This window comes from Nomascus leucogenys, chromosome 5, assembly GCF_006542625.1.
Source record: "Nomascus leucogenys isolate Asia chromosome 5, Asia_NLE_v1, whole genome shotgun sequence".
NCBI lineage: Eukaryota > Metazoa > Chordata > Mammalia > Primates > Hylobatidae > Nomascus > Nomascus leucogenys.
The window spans coordinates 120,405,936-120,426,738 of NC_044385.1; the positions used below are offsets into that span (position 1 = coordinate 120,405,936).

Consider the following 20,803-nt stretch of genomic DNA (forward strand, 5'->3'; position numbering starts at 1 on the left):
TCGCAGAGTGTGCAGTTTGAGTCAGTGCTGTCAAACTGTTTTCCGAAGATGGTTTTTCAATATACTTACATGGCAGTACGTGAGAATTCCTGTTGCACTTGGTATTCTCAGTCTTTTACATTTTAGACATTCTAGTGGGTGTCTAGTGGTATCTCGTAGTGGTTTTAATTTGCATTTCCCTGGTAACTAATAAAGAGTAAGCACTTTTGCAGTTATTGGCCATTTGGATATTCCCTTTTGTGAAATACCCATTCAAATCTCTTGTCCATTTCTCTAATTGGGCTTTCTGTGTTTTTCTTAATGAGTTTTAAGAGTTCTTTAAGTTTATGGTACCGGTTCTCAGACTTTAGCCTGCATCAGAATCACACTTAGGGCACTTGCTTCAGTAGCACATATACTAAAATTGTAATGATACAGAGAAGATTAGCATGGCCCCTTAAAAAAAATCACCCTAGGGCTTGTTAAAACACACATTCGTGGTCCCCACCACCAGAGCTTCTGATTCAGTAGATCTGTGGTGAGGTACAAAAATGTGCATTTCTAATGAGTTTGCAGGTGATGTGCTATGCTGCTGGTCCAGGGACCACACTTTGAGAATCATTATTTAATAGTGATTTCAGTGTAACAGCAGATGTTTCTTGTTAGTTTTGGACAAAGTCACCTTAAAAACCAAAACCAAAAGCAAAAGTCTCAACCATTTAATACTGCTCCAGCCTGAGGCATAAGCTAATACTCTTTCTTCCTAGAACGGTGCAAATGGACTTGCTTAAATAGCAACTGCTTCAAACTGTCTGAAACCCACTGAAATCTACCCGTTAGAATACTTGGTACATCTAATTTGCCAAGAGAACCGGTTGATGATAGAAGGTGTCCTTTGATACCGTATTTTTCGATCTCAGGAAAACTCATTGGCATTCATCAGCAAGAACATGAGTCAGGAATCCCTTGAAGCATAGAAATACAGATCTCTGAATGGAGATGAAAACTATCATTTATTTCAATTGAATTTAGTTTCACTAAAAAATTCTATGATAATATTAAAACAGAAACAGGATGTTTATATGACTGTCTTTAACCTCAAAAGTCCAAATAAACATATAGACATTTTGAATATAGCTAACGTTTTAACAAACCTCATTATGATCACTGTTGTAATTTCAGTCACCCAAAATACGAACCATGACTACCAATAAACACTTACTGTGTGTGGTTTATTGGACTGAACATTAACCATACATTTATTTCTAAGTACTAGCAGTTGAACAGCTACTACAGTCAATGTATTTTGGTAGTTAGCTGTGTGTGGTGTGTGCTTTTTAAGGCTTCACTCAATAAAACATCTGTTGCTCTCTGCTGATGAGTCAAAAAACTTGATATATGAAGGACAAACATATGTATACAAATGCACACATGTGCATGTCTATATACATATATGCAATTTCAAGGAGGTGACACCTTATTCTGAGAGATCGTGAGACTCCACTTCAAACCATAATAGTAAAACCTTTAGTAAACTGAACTCAACATATTACAGCCACCAACATCAAGAAAAATTAAAGACTCATAGTTCAAATAAAGTACAACAGGTCCCAGGAAGTATTGTGGTTTGTTGATTCATTCAACAGAAAGCCCAAATGACAATGCTATTAGTGGTCAGGAGTAAACTAACCTGGACAGGCTCATGAAAATGAACCCCTGGATGCATCCTGAGAACGTACTGCATAATTACAGTCAATGCTTGCAATAATTTTCAGTTTGTCTCATCATGTTAGCAGAGCCTATTCATGCAATTTAGAAAGGATTTCAATAAAGCCTAAACCAAAAGGCTTACAGTCAACAGAGGGTTAGCCTTCCATAAATGAGAAATCCAAAAAAGAATAATGCCATGTATTTCAGGAATGTCGGTTAGAGGTTTGGCCTTCTTAGGAAGTGTCACGATGCTGAGTCTAAAACTGCGACAGTTACCAAGTCCAAGTCATGCAACTCTAAAGGAGGATGGACGGTCACACTTGTGTCCTTCAGTATCAAAGCACCTTTAAGGGCTTCCATTTTGAGAAAGTAATATTTTTCTCTTCCTTCTCTTTTAGAACATATGATAAAATATTGTCCTTCTATCCTTTAACCATATATCCTTTTTTTTTTTTTTTTTTGGTGGGGAGTAAGGGGTACATACTCCCTACTACGATGTCACAAACTTTTTCTTTTTGTAGTTCCTATTGGTTGTAACTGTACTATTTTCTAACAAGAAGCCTTCAGGGGAAATAATGGATCCTAGTTATGTCAAAGAAAACAATGAGACAAAATGGCAACTTCACAGTCTTCAAGTAAATAGAATCCCTGATATAAATGGAAATTAACATGTAATTTTGGGGGCAGTAAAAACAACAAAAACCTGTGACAACTTTGTGCTACTCCTTTAAAGATGAGCTTTGACTCTGTAGTCTCTTAAGGCACAAAACCTGATAGACAGCATTTAACTGGTGGCCTGCACCTCTGATTTGGATTTTAAACAACAACTATTGACATTTAAATAAAAATAAACCATTTTGTTAGAGCTGGAGATCCTTGGATAAGTTGGGAGAAATATTCAAATGAACTAGCATCTTGTATGTATAAATATTTGTTGCCAAAGTAAAAAAAGTACAATGTGGTTTACACAGTCCAAAAACTAGTGGAAAATGCCTTCGGAACAGACTTGACATCTTGGTTGGATTCACAGTGCTGTCTCGAAAATAGTTAAGGTCGAGGGCTGTCCATTGGAAGTGTCTGTAACCATACGGTCAGTGTGACCAATATGTGGATAATTTCTTTTGAAGTATACCTGAAAAAAAAAAAGAATAAAAAAAGGCAAGCATAAAAAGAATGTTTCAAAATTTTAACGGCCTCCTCCCTGAAACAATGCACTTCTGTGTTCACTTCTTCATGTGAAGCAAATCATATCCCTCACTGAGGCACAATTTAAGAACAGGGATAAATCTACTGTACAGAGGAATGAGCCCCACTAAAACCCTCAGCAGGGCTGGGCTGAATGCCAAACAACCTGTAGATCCATTTTAGTTCTGATCACTCTGATTCATAGATATGTTTTATCTCTGTATTAAATTGATAAGCAGAATCATTCTACTGACTCAAAACCCGGAGATAAATTAAAAACAGGGTGACAAAGAGGCTGGGAAATCTAGCGTCTGAACGAGGGTTTCTCATTTTCACACATAAAATGAGCACAATAGATTTGGATGTTAATATCAAGTTGTAATCCCTGTATTTTATAAACTCTGATTGACAAGCATTGAAATGCTGGCGTATAGGTATGAAACATCCCGGCGTTTAATTTGTGCGGCAAAGCAGTTATAGGGCCTATAGAAATGTGGTCTGTGGATAGTGGCCCACAATAATGGAAAGAGAAGCAAAAGCTTTAACAATGACTCAACCAAGCAACTTCTCTAAAATGTAAGATGATACCAAATAATAGGACAGTTCTTTACCAAGCCTTTGAGTTCCTGAATTCTACCAATTTCTAGCTGAACTAGAAGAGATACAGGTTTTCTGATAAATGTATAATCAGAACATAAAGGAAATGAAATGCTGTCAAGTTTCTCTGTTCCACAATCATCAGTTTTTAGTAGCTGTATCGTATCTTGGTTCCTTGACAGATGCGCATAACAAAATGAAATAATGTCAAGACTTGTGAGCTCTTATCTCAAAATGTGTTTGGGTGAAAAAGGACTTCAAATGTAATTTTTTTTCCCCAAAGAAGAATGTGAAAAGTTTTGTTTGACTCTTTAAAACGAAAATGTAGCAACTATCTGAGGCTGACACGTGTCAGCTGGGTCTCTTAGTCATACGATTCTGGATCTGTTTTATAAAACCTTGCTCTGAATATATTTGTGGGTGCTGTCAACAAAATTATCACTGGAGATAATGGGATTCACGTACAAAAAAGAAAGTGCTGAGACGCCTGCCTACATATTAAGTGTACTTTTTCTCTCACTTCTTGCATACTTGTTACTCCAGAAACATCATTACATATAACACACTACATACTAAAATGTCACTTGAGGAGAAAATAAATTGTCCAATAATGCTGGAATGCCACCAGAAGAAATCTGAGGCTATTTCCATTATAATGCAAGTGTTCAAAAATAAGACTTTTCAGGGGATAATTTCGTATCATCTTCCTCTCCCACTTTTTTAAGCTAGCCATATTTTGTGTGGTTATAGATTTATGTACTCCAAAAAGGCTATTCTGTAGTGAAACTAAAAACGGCCAAAAGAACAAAAAGACATTCACATCACTTTCAGCTGCTTGACAGCCTTCCCCAAATAGGCTGCTTCCTTCTGTGTAACCCTCTTGATGTATTTTTTTTTTACATATATAAAGCAAGTGTTGTTATTAGCAACTTTAAACCCAAATGGTCTTAGCTTCATGGTCTGAAATACTTGGTCAAAAACAAACTTTCTGTGTATATAGTCTTTGATTTGACCTTTCTTTTTCTCTTCTGCTACCAGGTTTTATAACACACCATGGGTAACAGCACAGGTGAGATAAAACATCTTTTTCACAGTGCAGGTGATGAAGAGAGTTAAGATTACTGAACCACTTTTAGCAAAGCCCTCATGTTGTAAGCTATGTCTGGGATGGACAGGTCCAGTCTCAGTTCTCTCCTGGGATTCACTGCTGATCCTGAAAAAATTACCTAACCACTCCCTACCGGCTGCCTCATCTGTAACATGAGATAACAATAGCTTACGTCACAGGAACTGATTAATGGCTACAAACTACAGGTTGAAAACTGCCACATTAGTGTTGGGTGTCACGATGAATGCTGCTCAGAGAAGTGGCCCCTAAGTACACAGAACGTGGTGGTATCGCCCGGGTTGAAGGATGAAGGCAAAGTATTTAGGAATCCCTCTGGTGCATCTTTTATCTTTACAGAATCCCAAAGCTGTGGCTGAGACAATTTCAAATGAATGAATATGGTAAACTGGGAGGCAGAAAGGTAGAACTGAAAGATCATAGAAGATGGAGTATGAACACTTTTGAACTGGTGGCTTTGAAAACTTACTCAGGCCGGGCACGGTGGCTCACACCTGTAATCTCAGCAGTTTGGGAGGCCGAGGCAGGTGGATCACTCGAGGTCAGGAGTTTGAGACCAGCCTGGCCAACATGGTGAAACCCCATCTCTACTAAAAATACAAAAATTAGCCAGGCATGGTGGTGCATGCCTGTAGTCCCAGCTACTCGCGAGCCTGAGGCAGAAGAATCACTTGAACCCAGGAGGCAGAGATTGCAGTGAGCCGAGATTGCATCACTACACTCCAGCCTGGGTGACAGAGTGAGACTCTGTATCAAAAAAAAAAAAAGTTACTCAGCTTCTTGTACTTTAGCATTTTCATGTGTCAAAAGGGGATAATAACAGCAGGTCAGAAGGACTGTGAAGCTTAACGGAGACAATGCCATAAGCGTTCACGTTTGCGGCAAGAAGAGTATCAGGTCAGTGAGTATGGGAAACCTTGTCCATCTTTTCCTTCTTTTCTTGAGTTTGCTCCATTACAGTTCCTCTAATGTAGGTTGAAACTAAGTTCATATTTAAACTCTTGCTCATCAGTGAAGCCACCATAACAGAGCTAGATTTTACTAAAATTAACAGAGCAATACAAGCTCCCGCACGTGGACAAAGGAGAGCAACTGGGCTTTGATTGACATTGCATTCCTAAGATACCATCTGATGTGTTGAATTCAGGCTAAAGACCCTGTCAGTTCATTTTTACTGATGTGTATGGCCCTAATTCAATCACAGTAACTCTCAAGGCCTCAAGTTCATCATTTTTAAAGGCAGTCTAATTTTGGTGTACAAAATTGGCATGCATATTGTCAAAGTTAAAGAGTAATGGAGACTTAGAAGAACTTCTGCTTTTAAGATAATGGAGTAATGAATTTTCTCTCCTTTTCCTTTCAGAAACCACTCCGAATATCAAAGATATTCATTAATAAAAATAAGCTAAATCTTTGTGAAATCCGGAGAGCCTGAGCGGTAAAATATCATGAAGGGCTGCCATATGCAACTGGAACCAATGGGGCTGTGGCAAGGCTGAGCAGGTGTCTATGAAGAGCAGGCCTCGACAATCACAGGAACTCTCCAATTAATTGGAGGAACGCTAAGGTATGTCAATAAAGAATCAATTAGAAACATCTTCGACTGACCTATGTACATTGGTGAGGTCCTGACAGAAGAGAGATTGCAATTGCCCAATTCTGTAAGTTAAGGAGGAAGAAAGGCAAAACATGTACTCTCAGTTTCACACACACACACCCACACCCCCACACACCCCCACCCCCACACCCACCACACACCCCCACACACCCACACCCCCCCACACACCCATACACACACACCCCCACACCCACTACACACCCATACACACCCCCACACATACCCCACACCCACCACACACCCCACACCCCCCCACACACACCCATACACACACACCCCCACACCCACTACACACCCATACACACACCCACACACCCACCACCCACACCCCCACACCCCCCACACCCACCACACACCCATACACACCCCCACACATACCCACACCCACCACACACCCCTACACACACCCATACACACCCTCACACACACCCACACCCACCACACCCATATACACACACACATACCCACCACACACCCTCCCACCCCCACACACACACCCCCACACCCACCACACACCCCCACACATACCCACAACCCCACACCCACCCATACACACACACCCCCCACACCCCCACCCACCATACACCCACAAACACACCCCACACACCCACACCCCACACCCACCACACACCCATACACACCCCCACACATACCCACACCCACCACACACCCATACACACCCTCACACATACCCACACCCCCACACACACCCACACTCACCACACACCCATATACACACACACATACCCACCACACACCCTCCCACCCCCACACACATACCCCCACACACCCATACCCACCCACACCCCCTCACACACACCCACACCCCCACCACACACCCATATACACATACCCACACCCCCACCACACCCCACACCCACCACACCCATACACACACACCCCCACACACGCACACACACACCTCCCACCACACCCATACACACCCCAACCCCCCCACACACCCATACACACACACCCCCACACACCCACCCTCCCCCCACACACCCCACACACACTCACATCCCCCACCACACCCATACACACCCCAACCCCATCACACACCCATACACACCCCAACCCCCCCCACACCCACACACCCATACACACACACCCACAACCCCCCACACACACCCACATACCCATACACATACACACCCACAACTCTCCCCGCCTCCCCACCGCCACACACACAGCCTCTCTGGGTCATAAGGTACTTCTACGTTAAGCGCAGAAAATTCCCTTTAGCCAGAAACAAGGCCCTAGCCACAACTATCCTGCAACTATCTGGTCCAGGAAGAGTTCGTTTTATTCATAAGTGAGGAGTAGGAATAATAAAAATTATTATTATAATTTTAAGAGTAGTACAGAGCCTGGAAATTATACAAATAAATAAGAAATGAAATAAGATAAACACATGACAAATGTTGAGCACATAAAGTTTATGAATATAATACATTCAAAGAAAATGCAGCAGAATGATCAGGCTGTGCATAACAGAGATGCAAAAATACAGGAAAACATGGCAGAGCAATAGAAGATGCTGAAACACGAGTTGACAGTGGTCAAAAGTGAAGTGGAAGAGAAAAGTGAAAATATCAGAGAAATGGGCTGGGTGCAGTGGCTCACACCTGTAATCCCAGCACTTTGGGAGGCTGAGGTGGGAGGATCACTTGAGGCCAGGAGTTCGAGGCCAGCCTGGCCAACATAATGAAAACTTGTATCATATAATGAACATAATGAAATCTTGAAAAACTACAAGAATTAGCCAGTTGTGGTGGCACACACCTGTAATCCCATCTACTTGGGAGGCTGAAGCATGAGAATTGCTTGAACTGGGAGTTGGAGGGTGCAGTGAGCCGAGAGCATGCCACTGCACTCCAGTTTGCGGAATAGATGGAGACTCTGTCTCAAAAAAGGAAAAATAAAAAATAAAAAATAAGTGGCATTTCTACTGAAGGCAGCACAAAGATTAGCCAATGCTGAAACAACAGTATGAGACACAGGATAAGATTGAGCAAACAAACAAAATAATTAAAAGTTAATAAAGAACTAAAAAGGAATAAGGAGAAAAATAAGCTTATAAAATACAAAAAATAGGGGGGGGGGGGGGGGGGGGGGGGGGGGGGGGGGGGGGGGGGGGAGACTAAAAAGAAAAAAAAAAAAAAAAAAAAAAAAAAAAAAAAAAAAAAAAAAAAAAAAAAAAAAAAAAAAAAAAAAAAAAGGATTAAGGAGAAAATAGCTTTATAAAATAGACAAAGGACATAAAACATACACAATAGATATTTGTAAAGAAGAGAATATAATCAAATAAAAAAAATTCAAGGATATAATTCAAGTAAACTTCCAGAAAAAAAAGAAGACTTGAATCAAAAGTCTGAAAGACTGCACAATAATGTCCTAGGAAAACTAATGACCCTTTCAGCATACAAGAAAAAGATCTGGCTGGGCATAGTGGCACACATCTGTAATCACAGCACTTTGGGAGGCCAAGGTGGGAGGATGGCTGGAGCCCAGGAGTTCAAGACCAGTGTGGGAAACACAGTGAGACCTCATCTCAATGGGGGAAAAAAAAATTAGCCAGGCATGGTGACATGTGCCTCTAGTTCCAGCTTTAAGGGAGGCTGAGAAGGGAGCATTGCTTGAGCCTGGGAGGTTAAGGCTCCAGTGAGCTATGATTGTGCCACTGCACTCCAGCCTGGACAACAGAGCAAGACCCTGTCTCAAAAAAAAAAAAAAAAAAAAGAAAGAAAAGAGGCCGAGTTATGTCAGATGTGGTCATAGATGTCTCCATATGAACAAACAACACAAGAAGACCCTAGAGCAAAGGCTGCAACATACTAAGTGGAAGAAGGTGTGACCCAATAATTTTATAACCACCACTTTTTAAAATTTTTATTTTTATGTTAAATTCCAGGATGCATGTGCAGAACGTGCAGGTTTGTCACATAGGTAAATGTGCGCCATGGTATGGCCACCACATTTAAATCAGAGGGGTAACAAAGATTTCAGACATGCAATAAGTCAGGGATTCTAAGTTCCAAAGAACTTTTCCCTTTAAGATGGTATAGAGCATTGTTTTGCACCTTTTTTTTTTAAACTGCCACCCACAATAATGGGTGGCACAGTTCACTGTACACGGGGACTTGGTACACATCCACTACCTCTATCTCTATCTATACTGAAAACATTTCAAAAAATATTACCATTACTATGAAAGATACATGTTATTTTTCTTCCATTCCATTCTATTCCATTTTACATCTTAAAACACGCTAGTCATGATGGACCAAATTGATTTCACAGCACCACTAATGGGTTGTAGCCTGAGGTTTAAAAAGTACTGAAGGATAAACTTTAGCTAACTAAAAGATGGAGAAAGTATCATTTAAAGGAAAGTCAAATAACAGGGGCTTAAGTATATTTGGGGTTTGAAGGCAAATAGAAGAAAAACTAAGCTAAAATTTGGTGGTAGGATGGAGACAGAAGTGTATTTATATTGCCATTGTTTATAATAGGGAGTCAATAAAGAAACAGCATTTAGAGGAAACAAAAGGAACATGCACAAAACAATATTCAAAGAAACAAAAATTATCTACTACAAATTAAAAGGTAAAAAGGAATACTAAAAACTGAAGCATAACATGACAGAACAAAGATAAAACATACTTATAATCTCAATAAATGTAAATGTACTAAAATCATCTATTAACAGCAAAGGCTAAGATTAAATCTCAGAGTAAAACCTAACCACGTCATATAGAGGAGACACACCTTTGGATATTCAAAGACAATCCCATATATAGCAGACAAAGAAAATGAAGTAAAAGCATGCGACCCAATGTAGTTTTGAACCAGTGTGGATTTAGGACCAAAACCATTACATGAATCAAAGAAAGTCATGTTAAAATGGCAGGAAATATAATTCACAGTGGAAACCCAAGTTATGAACATTTGTGGACTGAAAACCATAGCATCAAAGTTACCAAAACAAAAATGACAGGTAGTACAAAGAGAAATATGTACAGTATGAAACTAATTCACCTCTAGATGCAAGTCACAGAAAACAGACCAATATAAATAAGGATTAATAAGAATGTAATTAACAAAGTAGAACTAATTAAACCTTATTAAACTCTATACCTTAAACAGATAACATCATCTTTTCAATGCCCAAAGAACATCTAGAAAAGCTAGGACACAAAGAAAATTCCAAATGGATAGAAAGGATATGGATGACATGCAATGAAAATGAAACTGATGAGTAAAACAGAAAAGAAATGAACAGAAAAAACAAACCACTACCGCCAAAAAGTTTTAAAAACTTCCCTCTTCAATAGTTTCTGGGCCAGAGAAAATTAAAATCCAAAATTGCAGAATGTATAAATAAAAAACTATGAATGAAAGCAATACATACCAAAACCTACAGAATATGAAAATTCACGGCATTAAAATACTAAGGAAGAAAGAATGGATACAAATGCATTCAAGAAGAAGCAACAAGAAAAACCAAAAAACAAAGATAATAAAAGCAGAAACTGATCAACTGGAAAACAGAATATAACTAGTAAATAAATCTGGTAAGTTATTCACCAGGAAAAAAACAAAAATAGCTAACTTAATTGGAAGTTAATTGGGAAAAGCAAAAAGTACAGAGTGGAAAAAGTATAAATACTAGGTAGCCATTAAAAAATGAGGTAACTGGCTTGGCATGGTGGCCCACACCTGTAATCCCAGCACTTTGGGAGGCCAAGGCGGGTGGGTTACCTGAGGTCAGGAGTTCAAGACCAGCCTGGCCAACATGGTAAAAACCCATCTCTACTAAAAATAAAAAAAAATTAGCCGGGCATGGTGATGGGCGCCTGTAATCCCAGCTACTCAGGAGGCTGAGGCAGGAGAATCACTTGATGGAGACTGCAGTGAGCTGAGATTGCACCATTGCAGTCCAGCCTGGGCAACAGGAGTGAAACTCTCTAGAGAGAGAGAGAGACAGAGCTAATAAAAAATACACATATATAATAAAATGAGGTAAATATATGTATTGATATAATATGGAATATAATATTAAGTGAAAAACCGTAAAGAATAGCTAGCATTTGTGCTCAAAAACCAGAAAAGCTATATATGCACATGTGCTTGTTTATGCACAGAATACGTCAACAAAACTGGAGAAGAAGGTGCCAGGGCTGAAACCTGGCAGAGGAACTGCGTGATGAAGGGCAGGAGTGGCAGAGTGACTTACTTTTTACTTATTAAAGTTTTTTGCAAAACTATCAAAGCTTTGAACTTTGAAACATGAGCATATATCATTTGGTAAGCTGATTCTTAAAAATAATTTGTAATTATTTGTCTATAAAGCTACAAAACTTTGGATACTTCTTTTGCTATTATTGGGAGCTAAGAGTTCAGTCTACAGTCTTAAAAAAAGTACTGAGCTTTTATCCCAATAGCTAGAATTCGATTTTATTTGTAAAATGCCTTATATTCTTTGAATCACTTAAACATACCCTATCTCATTTAATATATGTTAACAGTGAAGAAACTGGGGCAGTACTGCAATACTGGCATGACAGGCGAGGCCTCTGAGGCTCACAGGCCTTGGGTGACTTCTTTAAGGCCATTGGCTGCTAAGTGTCTCCTCTACCTTTCAAACAGGCCCCAGGCTCCTAGGATCCAGGATGTCAGGATTTCATATCTATCTATCTATCCATCCATCCATCCACCATATTTTTTTTTGAGACGGAGTCTTGCTATGTCGCCCAGGCTAGAGTGCAGTGGTGTGATGTAGGCTCACTGCAACCTCCATCTCCTGGATTCAAGTGACTCTCCAGCCTCAGCCTCCCGAGTAGCTGGGATTACAAGCGTGCGCCACCATGCCTGGCTAATTTTTTTATTTTTAGTAGAGATGAGGTTTCACCATGTTGGCCAGGCTGGTCTCGAACTCCTGACTTCAAGTGATATACCTGCCTCAACTTCCTAAAGTGCTGGGATTACAGGCGTGAACCACCACGCCTGGCCAGGATTTCATAACTTTTGAGTTGTATCTGGGATTTCATGAGTGCACAAAATGGCACCTCTGTTACTCACTGGGAACCTCCAATTAGGTCGGCTTCATCAGGGAAGACAATGATTGACATTTACCCTGTGTTATGGGCTGATTTGCATCCCCCTAAATTCCTATGTTGAAGTCCTAACCCGTAATCAGAAAGTGACTGTATTTGGAGGAAGTCTTTAAAGGTGTAATTAAGTTAAAATGAGGCCTTTTGGGTGGGCCCTGATCCAATGTGACTGGTGCCTTAGAGAAAGAACTGATTAGAACACAGACATACACAGAGAAAAGACCCCGTGAACAGACCCCGTGAACATACAGCCATCTGCAAGCCAAGGAGAGAGGCCTCAGAGGAGAAAGCAGCCCTGCTGACACCCTGCATCTCAGACTCCAGCACTGAAGTGTGAGAACATAAACTGCTATGGGTTAAGCCACCTAGTCTGTGCTACTTTGCTATGGCAGCCTGAGCAAACCAGTGCACCCTTCAGCTTTATGTACCTGAAATGTAATTATGTAATTTTAATTTAATATGTAATTGAAAATGTGATTTTAATTTAATTTAAAATATTAAAATACTTTCTGAGTCATCTGCAAAGCTCAGTCAAAAGACAGACTCCGCTTTGCCTGCACCAGCATTTTCAGGAAAGCAACTCCGTGGTCAAGAATACGTGACTTGGAAGTACCTTTTCCCAGATGTTGAGTTGTCCTTCCAACAAATGAATTCTAATCTGTGAGAGCAAAAAGCTTGTTGATTTAGACTAATCCTCATGGTGTTACAGTTGTGAATGATGCATTGATATTTGATGCTTGCACATGTAAAAGGTTGACACTCTGACAGCTTGTTCTGCTAAGAGGACCAAGTGTATGCAGAAATGTCAAGAAGATATTCAACTTGGATGAGAATCAAGCTGTGTATTTCCTTATGTCTTTCTGTAGAAGTGACCTGAGCCAGCGGTTAGGCAGGACTAAAATCCAGGAAGGAAATTCTGCCACTGTGTGAATCTGGGCGACTAGCTGCATCTTGGATACCAAATAAGACAAGGAGCAGTGTTTTCAGGCTTGACACAGAACACTACCTAGGGGGACACATCGGCCTCCCCCAGCAATCTGCCTTCTGTTCTCCACGGACCAGCTCTGTGTCCACGTGAAGACTCATGACCCAACATCCTCATCAATACAGTAAGACTTACAGACTGCTGTGAGGATTAAGTAGAATCATACATGTAAGAACTATGTAAACAATGTAAAATAAATTATAAAGAACTACACGAATGTAAGTTACCATTAATATTGTTGAATTAGATGGAAGATTACTGGACCAGTAATTGAGATTTCAAATCCTACGACCAATGTCGCTTTCTACATGTATGGTATACTTGCATTAAACATTGATTTAAAAAAAGATTCCTAATTCTGTCTCTGCTATAAATTAGTCTGGGTCCACTCACTTCTTGGGGCCTTAGTTTCCTCATCTGTAAAACAAAGGTGAACTGTATTATCTTATGTTAGTTGGAACATGCTAAAATTCTATGACCTATTTCTTACTACTCCATCCCTTGATAATAAGTAACATATTTTTTAAATGGGTATTTTGATATATAGATAGGGACACATCTCTTTGATGTGAAATGCCTGAGGTACCAAAGAACAAAAAGGGTTTTTGAGGTTCCTGGCTCTTTTGTGACTAGATTATACAGGGAATCCCAAATGATTGATGGGGTTTTATGAGGGAAGCTTTGGCTGGGAGACACTCTAGAAGATAAAAGTATTCTGTAAATTTCAGGTATAAAAGAAATACAGTGCTTCAAGTACAGCTCCCTCCTTATTCATACACAGTGTGATTCTTATGAAAATTCAGAACACAGATTTTGTCGATCCCAAAGCCAGGCTTGAATCCGAACTCTGCCTATAATTCTGCTAGCTACGAGATCGTGGGCAATTTCCTTCCCTCTCTACACCTCAGCCTCTTAAACAGGCATAATGAGAAGTGCACAGTGCACATCTGCCACATATCATCACCATCATCATCATCATCATCATCATCGCCATCAGGGCTAGCACATCAATCAAATCTCTGCTCTGCTCTATCCTTTGGTTTATATTGTCAATGACTAGGGGCATGTTTAACGTATTTGTTAGTGCCCAGCATAATGCTGTGCACACAAAGGCATTTACAGAACCGTTTTGAGGATGAATGCAGGATTCAAAGAAGTATCTTACAACAGTTGAAAGGAGAGTTCCTCACTTCTATGGAGAATGAGATGAAATAGGAACTGAAGGCAACCTAGGTTTTATTTGATAAATCTTTAATACAGAAATACTGTTAGATATGGGAATGTATTTTCTTTTTCTTTTTTTTTTTTTTTTTTTGAGACAGAGTTTCACTCTGTTGCCAGGCTGGAGTGCAGGGGCATGATCTCGGCTCACTGCAACCTCTGCCTCCCAGGTTCAAGCTATTCTCCTGCCTAGCCTCTCGAGTAGCTGGGACTACAGATGTGTGCCACCACGCCCAGCTAATTTTTGTATTTTTAGTAGAGATGGGTTTCACCATGTTGGCCAGGATGGTCTTTATCTCTTGACCTCGTGATCCACCTGCCTCAGCCTCCCAAACAAAGTGCTGGGGTTACAGGTGTGAGCCACCACGCCCTGTCTTTTTTTTTTTTTTTTTTTTTTTGAGATGGTGTCTCGCTCTGTCGCCCAGGCTGGAGTGCAGTGGCACGATCTTGGCTCACTGCAATGTTCAAGTGATTCTCCTGCCTCAGCCTCCCGAGTAGCTGGGATTACAAGCATGCCCCCTACACCCAGCTGATTTTTGTATTTTTAGTAGAGACGGGGTTTCACCATGTTGGCCCCTATTTTCTTATTCTGTTGTCTGTAATAGATATTTAAAATATTACACACAAACAAGCTATTTTATTCTATCTACAGTGTTGAAAACCTGAAAAATATAGAAAACAATGAAGAAGGAAAATCATACCCATATTATAATGCCTACAGATGAACAGTTTTGATGGGAGCCTTACCATGTACTGCTAGAAGTCTCATTCCACCCTAAGCCAAGAACATCAGATGTTCCTTCCCTCCCTCCATCAATACAACTCTCACCTCACAGAATTTTAAGGAAGAATTACAGGTGACCTCGTGACATCTGGCTAAGTCCCTTAAATCAAACTGCAGTTATCACATCCATAGAATGAGATACTTCCACATCACCATTGTTGGAAAGAGAACACGTAGCCTGTGTGTCTTTAATGCCTTATAAACACACTTCAAGGATTATTCAGGCTATAGCTATAACATATTATAAATTCTTGATTTGTCCTGATGGCCATTACATCTTTTTTTTTTTTTGGTTTTTTTTTTTTTTGAGATGGAGTTTTGCTCTTACTGCCCAGGCTGGAGTGCAGTGGTGTGATCTTGGCTCACCACAACCTCCGCCTCCTCTGTTCAAGTGATTCTTCTGCCTCGGCCTCCTGAATAGCTGGGGTTACAGGCATGTGCTACCACTCCCGGCTAATTTTTGTAGTTTTAGTAGAGATCGGGTTTCTCCATGTTGGTCAGACTGGTCTCGAACTCCTGACCTCAGGTGATCTGCCTGCCTCGGCCTCCCAAAGTGCTGGGATTACAGGCATGAACCACCACACCTGGCCTGGCAATTGCATCTTATAGAAGGTGGAGGAAGCATATGGGCTATATGGGCCTAATTCTAAACAACAAAGAATGAGGGGGAAACCCAGGGCAACAGTGAGAGTATTATGTAACAGTTTTCTTTACAAACAATAAAACAGAAACCAAAAGCAATCCAGGTAGATCTAGGTAGAACATTTTCTAGGTAGATCATTCTAGAACAATAAACAATATCCCACACTTTTTGCTCAAACCCTTAAACCTCCTGTATGTACCTCAACAGCATTTGCCTATCAATAAGAATGAAATGCAATGGGTCTGCAGAATATGAGTATTATGTGCTCTATGCCTTTTTCTATGAGAATCTGAACCCACAGAGTCTAAATGTATAAAAAGTCTGGTCTAACACCTCTCCACTTCTTGGGCACATGGTTGAGTGTGCACACACTCGACCCCCCCGCCCCCTACCCGCTTCTGCCAACTCTTTGCAGACCTGACTTCAACCCGGGACGTGCTGTTAAGGCCCAGTCATGAAGCTTTGTCTCTGCAGGCTTATAATTGAAAAGGGTACACAGTGCTTGTTACCATACCCACGGTGCCAAATTGTGCGGAGGGAGCTGCTGAGACAAACTTTAATTACAACTCCTTGGAGCACGCTCACCTGTTTTGCTGTTTCAGTGAGGGCAGCGGCTTCTGCTTTGCCCAGTTGTTGCACCATCTTGTAAAATAGGCTCTCTTTATTTTGCAGCAAAACATACGGCTCATCATATTCTTTCAGTCTTCCTGAATCTAAAACCTGTTAATCAGCAGAAAGAAACCCATTGAAACACAATGTTTTGCAGTAACATATTATAACAGAGACAATATTTCGGAAAGGGGCAGGAGAGGGAGAGAATCTGTTTGGGTGGTAGGCCTGGATGGTGTTTAAATGGTTTGATTACCCTGTTTTACGAAGCAAACAAAGGCCTAACCTGACCTTTTATTACTATAATGTTATAGGAAAGGAAGAAAATGAAAGTTCTAGACTATTATTCTGGGCACTCAGCAGTCCTGTGGCATTTTATATTCTGCCAAAGGCATTTTGGGTTCTTATCATTACTTAGTGCTTTTAACTGTCAGACTCTCAGCATTGAGGGGTATTTATACATATGATCAGAGTTGGGAAACTTCTTGATTTAAGAAAGTCAAATTCAATTTATCTAAAAGGTAGGGTAATGTCATAAAAAACAGATGGGAGAGACCTGACAGTAAATTAATTGCCGAGCCAGTTTCATAGACTTTAAGCAATATTTGGAAAAGAAGTAAATGCTTCTGGAATTTCTTTAAGGTTCTAGAACATGTCAGCTGCTAAGAGGGGCTAAACTCTGAATGGTGAGGTTAAGGTGGATTCTGAAATCGGCTCTGGGTGTACTTTATTATTCCGAGAGAGAAAGGCTGGTCAAAAAAGCTGTTATCTAAGCAGCTTTAGCATAATTGCTCTCTGCACAGAAGAAATCTCTAGAAATCCAATTTTCTCTTTGGATAAGACTAAAGAAGCAATTAAGAAATTGAGCTCCAAGTTCCTGTGATCACAGCCCACATGGCACATGGGGCAGCCCAGTCTGCATTGCTGAGGGCTGAATATGTTTTCCCAATCACCTTTCTTTGCTTCTTTCTCTTTCTTTAGCTGCTTGCCTTTTAGCTGCTTTATTGCTCATTAATATGTCCACTGGAAATTGAAAGAGGGAGGAAGGGGCTCTTAACTCTGCATTTCTACTTATTAGTGGCTTTGGTTAATGGTTTCAGAGGGAAGAAAGAGTCTGAACAATTGGCCCAAATGACGTACCTAGGAAAACAGTTCTGATGTTAAGTGGCACTTAGTTCTTCATTTAGGCCGTATTTAGAGTAAATTTATCTTAAGAGAATATGCTGAACCTCCAAACAGGACACAGGTTGTTTTTCTACATGTAGGCATTGCAGTTAATTCGTCCCATGGTATTTAATCGGACACATTTATTAAGCCTAATAAAGGGCATTTTCCTGTTAATCTTTTGTTTACTACTGTGAATCACTGCTAAGGGCAGCTTTCTCAAAAGAGTTCAAGAATAATTGAATCTGTCACATCCACATAATAATTAAAATGTCCTATAATTTGGCATGCCAATTTAGATACCCCAAATGTGTAATTTTACTTAAGCATAGCATTACAGAGCATAACCACTCCTCCTGACAAGGAAGAAAAAAATCTGCAATTTAAAAATACAGGTCTCTCTAATGCTAAAGACTAAGTAAATAAGTGAATCAAATTACTTCTAAAATGATTAAGTTTTAGTCTGCAAAAGCAACAAGTAAACTTTTAAAAATTATTCCCACAGAGTTGATAGTGAGTTCTCTGTAAAGACTTTACATAATGTTTAATGGAAAGGAAGTCCTACTACTATTTGGTCCTTGTCCAAATTCCTACTAAATCTATTCACATTTGAGTGACTAGTAAATCGTTCCAGATTCCCTCTCATTGTCTGAAAACACATGAATGCCACTGAGACCTGGAGTTCTCAAAACTGACCAGAATCTAAAAAGGCAGAGCCAGGAAAAAAAAAATAATGTTCTCAAAAAGCATTATTATTATTAGATTAATAATAAAAATGACAGAAAGATCATTTTGGTCAAAATACTTTAAGCCTTATAAATATCAACAACTTAGCAACTGCATTTTATTTGTTAGGAGAGTTTTTGAGTTTAGGGGTGATAAAACCACGACCTTAATAATTTACTAGAACTTAAAATTTTAACTTCTATAAGGTTTCACACTTAAAAAATATAAAATAAAACCAACCTCTTTAATACTTTTTTGATACGCATTAAAACAAAATTAGGCCAGGCGCAGTGGCTCATGCCTATAATCCTAGCACTTTGGGAGGCCAAGGCAGGTGGATCACTCGAGGCCAGGAGTTCGAAACCAGCCTGGCCAACATGACAAAACCCCATCTTTACTAAAAATACAAAAATTAGCTGGGCATGGGGGTGTGCAACTGTAGTCCAGCTACTCAGGAGGCTAAGGCACGAGAATCACTTGAACCCAGGAGGTGGAGGATGCAGTGAGCTGAGATCATGCCACTGCACTCCAGCCTGGGCGACAGAGTGAGACTCTGTCTCAAAAAAAAAAAAAAAAAAAAACCCCAAAAAATCCCAAATAACCCCCAAAATATAGTATCTTATAATGAACTGGATTATCACAGCTGCAGATGAATTTGCAAGATTTGAGACAAGGCATCCCTGGCATATAAATATGACCTAACAAAGAGTATGGCTACCATAAAAATCAATGAAAGCACCCCATAACTAAAATATCAGTTTGTGGGAAAACGAAAATAAAATGGGTTGAACATGCTCTGCTTTTACAATCATCACTGAAAACTCCCAAAATAGAATGGATAAGGTAATTTGCTTCCTTCCATCCATTCATCCAATATTGAGTGAATGTCTGTTTCCAAAGTACCGTTTTAGGAATGGGAGATTCAAAGATGAGCAAGAAACAGTCTATCAAGATGCTGACAGCCAGAGATAAAGATGGAAGTGCAAATAAGTTAAACAACTTAGCCTAGGCTGCACAAATCGGGAGATGGCAGAGCTGGGATTTGAACCCGGGTGTAAACCTGTCTTCTTTCCTCTTCATGTGAGTTCCCAGAGGTACATTATTATTTACTTTCAGTTTCTTTGTTTTCAGAAGTAAAATATGGGCAATGAGAACTGTAAACAGTTAATTTTCTAAGAGACTTTTTTATTTGGATAATAACGGCATATTTTACGAAAAATATGCCTGCAAGCATAAAAAATTCACCTATTCACTTTCCACTACAATTTGAGTCCTATTATACCCAGGACTCAAAATTATTTACTGTGTGCCTGGCATATACTCACAGAAAAAGAAGACAAATTTTTTGTTGTTGTTGTTGAAACAGAGTCTCACTCTGTTACCCAGACTGGAGTGCAGTGGTGCGATCTTGGTTCACTGCAACCTCCACCTCCTGGGCTTAAGCCTCAGCCTCCCGAGTAGCTAGGACTACAGGTGCACGCCACCAAAGCCTGGCTGATTTTTGTTTTTTTTGTAGAGACAGGTTTTCGCCATGTTGCCCATGCTGGTTTCAAACTCCTGAGCTCAAAGCGATCCTCCCACCTTGGCTTCCCAAAGTGCTGGGACTACAGGCGTGAGCCCCCACTCATGGCCCAAGAAAACAAACTTCATTAAAGTTTCAGGATTAATAATGAGCAAGTGACACTCTGCCAAAACACATTGGAGGAAAATGGAAGTGAACCTTCATGAATTCCTGAATTTATTCAGCACACATTTATTGCACACTTACTGCATTCATGTCATTATGCTAGATGCTGTGGAAGAGGCAGAGATGGGTAAGTCCCAGCCCCTCCATTTAGGAAGCCAACACTCAAAAAAAAAAAAAAAAAAAAAAAAAAGACAGAAGAAAACACTCAAGTGACTAGAATGCCAGAAAAAAGGCAAAACAAGTGGGAGTTTAGCAACAGCAGAAGTCACCTCTGGCCAAAATTTCTGAGGAGGAGCTTCAGGCAGGAGAAAATAGCAAACTGGGCCTTGAGGAACGGATAGACTTGGACACGTAGAAATGGTGGTGGAGGTGAGGGGTGGGAGGACAGTGGTCATTCCAGATGCCAAGAGGTCTGACAGCTCACCTATCACTTCCTCAAGGGCAGGGTTATGTGATTGCTCTTGTTCACTGTTGCATCTCCAAGGCCTGGCATTGCACATGACATGTGAGCAGGCACCCCATGCACACTGGCTAAAAGTTAAATACAAAGGAAGTAAAATTCAGGGCACGACTGGGTGACTGACCAGTGGTGCAGTCTGGTAAGACCACAGAGTGAGGTCCGGCAGAGAAAGAGTATAGCTAGCCCCGGGAAA

At 40.3% G+C, this 20,803-nt stretch overlaps 1 protein-coding gene and 1 pseudogene across 1 annotated transcript in view; one reads left to right on the top strand and one right to left on the bottom strand.

Annotated features, from left to right (window-relative positions):
• Window positions 1–377: 377 nt before the first annotated feature.
• Window positions 378–478, top strand: LOC115835278 (annotated as a pseudogene).
• Window positions 479–969: 491 nt separating this feature from the next.
• The window catches only part of ABCC4 (ATP binding cassette subfamily C member 4), a 319,962-nt gene continuing 300,128 nt past the window's right edge, over window positions 970–20,803 (bottom strand). The window contains exon 31 of the mRNA XM_030813558.1: window positions 970–2,821. Within this exon, the coding sequence (XP_030669418.1) occupies window positions 2,714–2,821 (108 nt within the window). The 3' untranslated portion in view covers window positions 970–2,713. The remainder of the gene's footprint in view (window positions 2,822–20,803) is intronic.